This window comes from Cebus imitator, unplaced genomic scaffold (genome assembly GCF_001604975.1).
Source record: "Cebus imitator isolate Cc_AM_T3 unplaced genomic scaffold, Cebus_imitator-1.0 Scaffold21, whole genome shotgun sequence".
NCBI lineage: Eukaryota > Metazoa > Chordata > Mammalia > Primates > Cebidae > Cebus > Cebus imitator.
The window spans coordinates 4,646,706-4,656,324 of NW_016107336.1; the positions used below are offsets into that span (position 1 = coordinate 4,646,706).

The window sequence follows — 9,619 nt, forward strand, 5'->3', positions numbered from 1 at the left end:
CAGCTAATTTTATTTTTTAGTACATACGGGGTTTCACCATATTAGCTAGGATGGTCTCGATCTCCTGACCTCATGATCCATTCGCCTCGGCCTCCCAAAGTGCTGGGACTACAGGTGTGAGCCACCACACCTAGCTGCCTCTTCCAAACTTTCTGGAGTGGATTTTGTAGTGGAAGACTTTCACCTCTAGTTGAGTTTAATGTGCCAGTTGCGAAGATGTAGTGACTCTGTTTCCAGATAGGTGCAGTGCTATAGTCTCTGTGCAGCTTTTTCAGCTGCGTTCAACGTCAGCAATTAAAAAAAACAACAACAACAACAACAACAAAAACCATGGGCTGTTTGTGGCAGCAGTGTAGGTTGTTACTATCCTGTGCGTTCCATGTTCAGGTGCTTGGAGTGGCTGTGGGATGAGGGTCTTAATCCCAGGGTCTCTCAAACCTATTATGGCACCCGGGTCTTGGGAGGCAGGTTTGCTCTCTGTAGGAAGTCTGGATGTATCTTGCCCATAGAGTTAGGATCTGCAACCCTAAGGTACCCCCTAGGAGCTTGGGCCCAGAGGACTGCATTTAATTAATTAATTTATTTGAGATGGAGTCTCACTCTGTCACCAGACTGGAGTGCAGCGTCGCGATCTCAGCTCACTGCAACTTCTGCCTCCCAAGTTCACGTGATTCTTCTGCCTCAGCCTCCCGAGTAGCTGGGACTAAGGGCGAGTGCCACCATGCCCAACTAATTTGTGTGTGTGTGCGTGTTTTAGTAGAGACGGGGTTTCACCATGTTGGCCAGGATAGTCTCGATATGCTGACCTCATGATCCACCCATCTTGGCCTCCCAAAGTGCTGGGATTACAGGCATAAGCCACTGCACCCAGTCCCAGGACTGCATTTTATAACTGTGATTCTAACTCTAGTAGGGATGGGGGACAGGGCAGAGCACTAGCCTGACTCTGGCCATGAAATGGTGCTCTAGAGGTATGGGTCTGGGGATCAGGGCACAGCTGCAATTCAGGAACCTGAGCCAATAGAGCTCAGTGGAAACTGAGGTTCCAGGGAGTGAGGCACTGTGTAGTAGTGACTCTAGACCCTGGGATGGTGGGGCTTGGCAGTATCCCAGCCTCTGTGAGACCAGGTGCAGTGGCAGCAAGTAACCCAGAATAATGGAGCACAGTTGTCATTTGGGACCTAGTTTGGGGCAGGGAACAGCATAGTCATGATTTTATTCTCTAGGGAGAGGGGTGTCTCAGCAGCTCAGACACTAGGGGGACATTCCAGCCCCAGGGAAGCAAAGTGCTGGAGTTGTCTGGCTCGTAGGGTAAGATGTCTCAGCCCAGCCTGGGATGCACGGTCCTACCTCACCTCAGCCCAGAGATGCATAGCTGCTGAGATCGGCCAGGACACTGATTCCCTGGTGGGGGCAATGTGCCAGTTCAGCTCAGGCCTGGGGGCAGCCTAGGTACTGTTTCCCTGGAATGCAGAGACTTGTTTCAGCTTAGGTACTGGGGTGATGATCATTCTGGGTGGCCAAAACAATGTTCATTACCTGGGATCCCGGGTTCTGCTTGAACCTAGGCACTGGGAGGCATGAGTGCCCTGAGCAGCCAAGGTACTGTTTTCCCATGAAACAGTATACAGCTTTATTTTTAATTTATTTTGAGACAGAGTCTCACTCTAGCCTAAATTGGAGTGCAGTGGCACAGTGTCGGCTCCCTGCAACCTCTGCCTCCCAGGTTCAAGAGATTCTTGTGCCTTAGCCTCCTGAGTGGCTGGGATTACAGGCGCACAGCGCCACCATGCCCGGCTATTTTTTTTGTATTTTAGTAGAGATGAGGTTTCACCATGTTGCCCAGGGCAGTCTTGAATTCCTGAGGTAAGGCAATCCACCTGCCTTGGCCTCCCAAAGTGCTGGGATTGCAGGCATGAGCCACCTAGCCTGGCCAGAAACAGGAAACTGCTTTAGCTCCTGCCTGAGGAGAAAAGGGGAGGGGTAGGTGGAGTGGCTTTACCTCTGCTTGGCCCCATGGGGAAGGGTATAATTGCTGCTTACATTTCAGCTTGAGGACGTTGGGATACCAGGCTGGGTGGTTCAAAGGCAATTTAGCTTCAGGGATGAGCGGGGGTCTGTAACTACTTGCCCACAGAGCAAGTCACACTCCAGCCATAGTTCCAATTCCAGGCTGGTGCAGTGCAGCAGCATGTGGACCAGGGCCGGGAGTGGCCAGTGCCAGCTCCTTCTCTTGGGGCAGCACAGCTGTGTGGACTCCAGGCAGCTTCCTCAGCTGAGCTTAGTGCCTATGAGGACTACAGGGGACAGTGGTGAGGTTTGTAGGTGTCCAAAGTTGATGTGAGTTGCTGGGATCCCCTTGTATACCTCTTTGCTGAAGGGGGAAGCTGGTTCTCAGCTGACCCCAACTGGGAGATGGAATGGTAGAGGCCTGGCATTTCCTTCCATTCTCGATGTGGTCATCCTGAGATTCGGCTACTCCTCTGGTGCACTCCAGCACTCTGTTATTTTCATTAAAATGTTATTGTTGGCCAGGCGTGATGGCTCATGCCTGTAATCCCAGTACTTTGAGGCTGAGGTAGGTGGATCACCTGAGGTCAGGAGTTTGAGATCAGCCTGGCCAACATGGTGAAACCCCATCATGAACCTGGGAGGCAGAGGTTGCAGTGATCCAAGATCACCCCATTGCACTCCAGCCTGGGCAACGGAGCAAGACTCTGTTTCAAAAAAAAAAAAAAAAGTCATTGTTTATTTGTTGTTCTGGCTGTCTCTGTAGGAGGAATGAGCACTAGGGGTCATCTTGCTAATGCCACTTTCCATGTGGTCATCTCATAATGTCTAAAAACTGGCTTGCCCCAGTGAACCCTGGTGAGCTTCATCTTTTTACCTCAACTAGCTCATTAAAACATGTTTCTAAGCAGAGACAACATTCCCCTCACTACCCTCTACACCAAACAAATGGATTTTAAATTTAATTTAAAAATGTGACCATATGAAGCTGGGCATGTTGGTACACACCTATAGTCCCAGCTATTCAGGAGGCCGAGGTGGGAAGATTGCTTCAGGCCAGGAGTTTGAGTCCATCCTGGGCAACATAGCCAGAGCCTCATCTCAAAAAAAAGTGTGATGCATGAAAATTGTTAAAATGTTTTTAAAAAAGAATAGTGAAGCTGTGGTGGCTTGAACTTATAGTCCCCGTACTTTGGGAGGCCAAAGCAGGAGAATCACTGGGGCCCAAGAGTTTGAGATCAGCCTGGGCAACATACCATGACTCTGTCTCTACAAAAATACCGGGGATGCTGAGGTGGGAGGATTGCTTGTGCCCCGGGGGTCAAGGATGCAGTGAGCCTCATGCCACCTGGGTGACAGAGTGAGACCCTGTCTCAAAAAAGAAAAAATAGTGAAGGGGACACTTACCTTAACAACTTTCAAAATATGCCGTAAAGCTGCTGTAATTACACATTGTGGTACACATAAAGGATATAAACAAATCATTAAGGCAAAACAGAGAGTGACAAAACTTGGCGTAGGCAACTTTCCTTGGGGTCACTTATCTTTGGCAGAGAGAGAAAACACTGCCTCAGTTCCTATCAACTGATTTACAACTGTTTTGGAATGATGCCTAATTTGAGAGTGCACATATTCATTTCTTTTTTTTTTTTTTTGAGATGGAGTCTCGCTGTGTTGCCAGGCTGGAGTGCAGTGACACGATCTCGGCTCGCTGCAACCTCTGCCTCCTGGGTTCAAGTGATTCTTCTGCCTCAGCCTCCTGAGTAGCTGGGACTATAGGCATGTGCCACCACACCTGGCTAATATTTTTTTTTTTTTTTTTTGGTATTTTTTAGTAGAGACAGGGTTTCACTGTGTTACTCAGGATGATGAAACCCTGTCTGTACAAAAAAATACAAAAATTAGCTGGGCATAGTGGCGTGTGCCTATGGTCTCGGCTACTTGGGAGGCTGAGGTGGCAGGATCACTTAAGGCTGGAAGGACAAGGTTGCAGTGAGCCATGACCATGCCACTGCACTCCAGCCTGGGCAAGAGGGGACACTGTCTAAAATTTAAAAAAAATTTAAAAAGATATTAAAGTAGTACAGTGAGTTTGGAAAGAGGGTAGGATCAGTAAGAAGTAGAACCAAAAAGGTAGCTTGGACTCAAATCAAGCTGGACTTAGGATGGTTTAATAGAACTAGAGCCTGCCTTTTTTTTTTTTTTTTTTGAGATGGCTGTTGCCAGGCTGGAGTGCAGTGATGCGATCTCAGCTCACTGCAACTTCCACCTCCCAGGTTCAAGGATTTTCCTGCCTCAGGCTCCCGTGTAGCTGGGACTATAGGCACCCCCCACCAGCCCAGCTAATTTTTGTATTTTTTAGTGGAGACAAGGGTTTCACCATGTTGGCCAAGATGGTCTCGATCTACTGACCTTGTGATCTACCTGCCTTGGCCTCCCAAAGTGCTGGGATTACAGGTGTGAGCTACTGCATCCGGCCTTTTTTTTTTTTTTTTTTAAGGCAAGGTCTTGCTCTGTCACCCTGAGTAGCTGGAATTACAGGCATCTGCTACCACACCCAGCTAATTTTTTGCATTTTTCGTAGAAATGGGATTTTACCATGTTCGCCAGGCTGGTCTTGAACTCCTGACCTCAAGTGATCCGCCCACCTCAGCTTTCCAAAGTACTGGGATTACAGGTGTGAGCCACCCCTCCCCGCCTAGAGCTTGCCTTTGAAGTCAGATAGACTTATGGCCTGGTGCTGCAATTCATCTACTGTCTGACTTTCAGCAATTTTCTCAAACTTCTTTTCTTCGTTTATAAAATGGAGATGAAAATGTTTATCTTACAAATTCTTCCGAAGATTCAATGAAATAATGCATGTAACAGACATTCTACATACTAGACACATATGAAGAATGGGAAAAGCGAGGGGTTAGAGGTAGGGAGATCAGCTTTTGAAGCTATGATAATAAAGTTGGCTATTGATGAAAATGAATTATAAGATATAATTAAGCTGTGCCAGGACCGGGCACAGTGGCTCATACCTGTAATCCCAACACTTTGGGAGGCCAAGTGGGCAGATCACGAGGTCAGGAGTTCGGGATCTGCCTGGCCAATATGGTGAAACCTAAAAAATACAAAAATTAGCCGTGTGTGGTGGTGAGCACCTGTAGTTCCAGCTATTCGGGAGGCTGAGGCAGGAGAATTGCTTGAACCTGAGGGGCAGAGATTGCAGTGAGCAGAGACTGCACCACTGCACTCCAGCCAGGGTGACAGAGCGAGATTCCATCTCAAAAAAGAAAAAAAAAAAAAAAAAAAGAAGGTAGTGCCTAGAAACGTTGGTCTAGCAGAGGACATAGTCAGTCTAGCAGAGGACATTCTTCCCAAGGAAGCCACTCCCAGCTGTTATCTTTTTTCAGGCTCTACATTCTTTAGTTTTGAATCATGTGACATATGGAACTTATCTTTTTTTTTTTTTTGAGATGGAGCCTCCCTCTGTCACCCACGCTGGAGTGCAGTGGTGTGATCTCTGCTCACTGAAACCCCCACCTCCTGGGTTTGAGTGATTCTCCTGCCTCAACCTTCCAAATAGCTGGGACTATAGGCGTGTGCCACCATGCCAAGCTAATTTTTATATTTTTAGTAGAGACGGGATTTCACCATGTTGGCCAGGCTGGTCTCAAACTCCTGACCTCAGGTGATCCAGCTGCCTTGGTCTCCCAAAGTGCTAGGATTACAGACGTGAGCCACTGCACCTGGTCAGAATTTCTTTCTTAATGAAAGGACTCACAACCAAGGCAAAATGAAATTTTTAGGTAAGGAGCTGTTTCTTTTCTGGTTTCCCTTTGAGCAAATTCTTTCCAGTTCTCACTGAACTCCCAAAGGCCCCCAGGAAGGGAAACTGGCAGCTCCAAATGACCCTTTCCTCTCCCCAGGAGGACATGACGAGGATGCTGCATGGTCCCCATGACTCCCACTCCTGTGCTAGTGGACATAGCTCCAGCCATAACCCCAAAGGCATTTTTATAAACAGCTATTCTCCCCATAAGTCCGTGCCATAGAAACACAAGGTTGTATTTTTGTTATGATAAAATGTGTGTCTAAAAAACTTCCAACAAATGTGATGACACCGGTACTACTGTATCTTGGAAATAACTGTGAAACACACACCTCTAACTATCCAATAAAACATGTCCTAAACCCAGTTTTTTCTTAGTCATAACAACAGATGAATATGTCACTGACCTGAATACCAGTGGTCTCACATTAGCAAGGGGAATGACGATTTGTTCATTTTCTCTTGAACTATACATTTAGTTGTCATCTTTGATTTAAATATGAAGTAGCTGCCTTCCTCTTCCTAAACCCATTCTCCAAAATTCAAATAAGCATTGGGGTTTCTTTGGATCCCTTCTCCCCTCTCTCATGGAAGTCTACACAGGGCACCCTTCTGTCCAGGACAAGTTAGATCTAATTCTGTGTAACTTCAGAAAGGCTACTGTGAACAGCTGAGATTTTTCTGGAAAGATTCTGTAATAATTCTGTAAGAATTCAAAAATAATTCTGTTTTTAGATAAGATTTTTATAATAAGCTACCTTTAGCCACTATTTTACTGTTGGCAGGGTACTGCTACTTGCTGTAAAGATTTGGGCATCCTGAACAGGGATAACACGCCACGTCCTACCTGCTCCAAATACCCACCCCTCCATCGCAATGGGATTGGTCCATCTGGAACTTGTGACACTCACCACGCCCTTCTGTCCTCTGGAGGTGCCCAGTTCTCCCTTCAAGAGGCCCGTCTGTCCGTGACATGCCATCAGGCTGAACACAGAGACTGACAAGAGAAGTGTGGCCTGGATCCTGGCTTTGCTAAGGCTCCATCAGTAACATCTCTGCCTCAGTTTTCCACTTGTCAAACACTTAATGACCATAATACCTATGGGTCTGTTGCTGTGGGGATTAAATGAGATAATGAATATCAAATGTTTGGAACAGCGCCTAGTACACAGTTGACCCCCAATAAATGCTAGCTGATATTATTATTGTTTAACACTACAGAGACATGCACACATAGAAATATGGTACATCAGATGTGAAACTAATGGCAGGGTTATTAAAGACAAAGAATTGGTGTTTTAAAATCTGAATTACACAGTTTGTATTCTAAAACACACACACACACAGACACACATACACACACACACACACACACACACACACACAGAAATCTGTACCAATTAAACACAATAAAGTTGAAAGGGGATATAAATTACAGTTTTTCTTTTTTTTTTTTTTAAACAGACAATAGTAAAATACTACAGTCAGCTCACTATACACACAAATCATGAACAGCAGCTTTTCATTAAGGTTTCCAATGTCTTACTCATTTACCAGCTCGAAGAACTTAAAGAAAAAAGGTACAGCAGGCTGTACGCATTCTCTCTGTCTTGCGCTCAGAACACATTTATAGCTGTACATCCAGACTGATTATACAGGCATCTACAAATAGGTACAGAAAGGACTTTTGTAAAAATTTCCATACACATAATCCTTCAATGTCCCCATTCATAGGAGGATTTTATAAATGAAGACACGACAGCCGGGTCACCTGTATTCGATCATCTCCTGCAAACATGGTAAAGCATGAACCACTGAACATCAGAGCTCAGTCCATCTCCTCAGCACTTTCCAAAATCAAGCAAAATAACAACAGCAAAATCACACCACAGTGAAACCTACCAATCCAAAACAAAACCACACACACAAAAACACACGAAAATCAACACCCCCCACCCCACCCACCCCACCACGACTCCTGGCTGTCCTTGTGTTTTCTTACAGTAATACTGCTCTCTTCATTCCACCTGCCCGGCTGGGCTGAGCCATGGTCCAGGCATCTGTGGAGTCAGGGCCCCAGTCACTGTCAATGGTTATAATACAATGTCAAGTCAGCAGGTGGTGGGGCAGGTGGAAGACCAAAGAATATAGCTGTGAGATTTCTCAGTGTGCTTATGAAACAGAGGACAGAGAACGGCAGCACGTGGCTTGGTAGCCAAGGGAATTATGGCACCAAACTCGCAGTCAAACATACATGTTCACACAAAAGAGTGGACAGCAAAAATGTCGTCTTATGTAAGTTCTTTGGTTATAAACAACAGCATTCTATAACCTTTTCTGCAAAGAGGGATTTGCAAGCTCATTCTTAGGCAATAAAACATTTTTCATCTGCTCATGTATAAGAGATCGCCCAAGTTGCTTTGTAACAAAGTCCAGTACCTTATAATTTTCTACAAATCACCTTTATCTGCATTTTAGTGTGTAGCCTTGTCTGTCTCCAGACATACTATAGATAGACATTTCATATACATAATATATATTATTTATAAAAAACAGATTAGAGCACTGACTCCAGATTCTACAGTAAGAACTGATTAAAATTGTACAAGAATAGTCTGTTGGAGTCTGTAGAGGTTTCTATACAGTGGAGGTGTGTAGTAAGTGCAAACAAAAATACTGTCACTTAGCTAATCCAGGATTTTCAGTTCTCTTGCTTTCTGGAAAAAGCAGAGGCTGTTGATTCACCCAAGTGACAAAGTGCTGCTTCTCCCACTGGGGAGGGGAAAGGAGGTGGCCCAGGAAGTGCCCGGCGTGGCTTCTCCAGCTTCTGGTCTGAGGTCCAGCTGGATGGCAGCATGTTTTAAAGATGGAGCTGGTGCTTGCCCAAGATGACCAGGTGAACAAAGATGCCAAGCTGTGGCCTGAGGAGGGGGTGCTTGCCGCTCCTACCTCGAGGTCGTGTCTCCCTGGAATGCAGAAGCTGGTGAGTTCATGCTTCTCATCCCTACCTGCTACCCCACCTACAGCACCCAATCTCAGCCCATTCCACACCCACTACAAGAAAGGAGCTCTTCCTAAAAGGATTCACAGGATTGGTTTTATTATGGAATCCAGTGTTGGAATTCATACTGTAGAAGCCCTGAGGTGATGTTTCTAGGAAAAGTAATGACAGCAACACCCAAAGTAAAAGTTAAAAAAAAAGAGGTTGGGTATGGTGGCTCACGCTTGTAATCCTAGCACTTTGGGAGGCCGAGGCAGATGGACTGCCTGAGCTCAGAAGTTTGAAACCAGCCTGGGGAACACGGTGAAAACCCTTCTCTACTAAAAATACAAAACATTAGTTCGAGCGTGGAGGCTTGTGCCTGTAATCCCAGCGACTCAGTATGCTGAGACAGGAGAATCGCTTGAACCGGGGAGGCGGAGGTTGCAATGAGCCGAGATCCCACCATTGCACTCCACCTGGGTGACAGAGTGAGACTCCATCTCAAAAAAGAAAACAAAAGTTACTTCTAGATGTGCATTCTAAGTCATTTCAGGGGTTTGAACAAAAGTCCAACTTAGAGTTCTCAGAAAAAATTTTAAACCGTCAAAACAAATTATTAAAACCAATGTAACAAAAACTTTTAAGTCTAAAATATTTTTAATTTTTGTAGAGACAAGGTCTTGCTATGTTGCCCAGGACGGTGTCAAACTCCTGGGCTTAAGTGATCCTCCTGCCCTGGCCTTCCAAAGTGCTGGGACTATAGGCATGAGCCACTATGCCCGGTATCCAAACACTCTTTTTTTTTT

General features: G+C 45.8%; 1 protein-coding gene across 2 annotated transcripts in view; it reads right to left on the minus strand.

Annotated features, from left to right (window-relative positions):
• Positions 1-7,245: 7,245 nt before the first annotated feature.
• KIF13A (kinesin family member 13A) overlaps positions 7,246-9,619 on the minus strand; it is a 225,297-nt gene continuing 222,923 nt past the window's right edge. For both annotated transcript variants that reach the window (XM_017521644.2, XM_037736015.1), the window contains one exon: positions 7,246-8,796. In XM_017521644.2, coding sequence (XP_017377133.1) covers positions 8,776-8,796 — 21 coding nt within the window. In that variant the 3' untranslated portion in view covers positions 7,246-8,775. The remainder of the gene's footprint in view (positions 8,797-9,619) is intronic.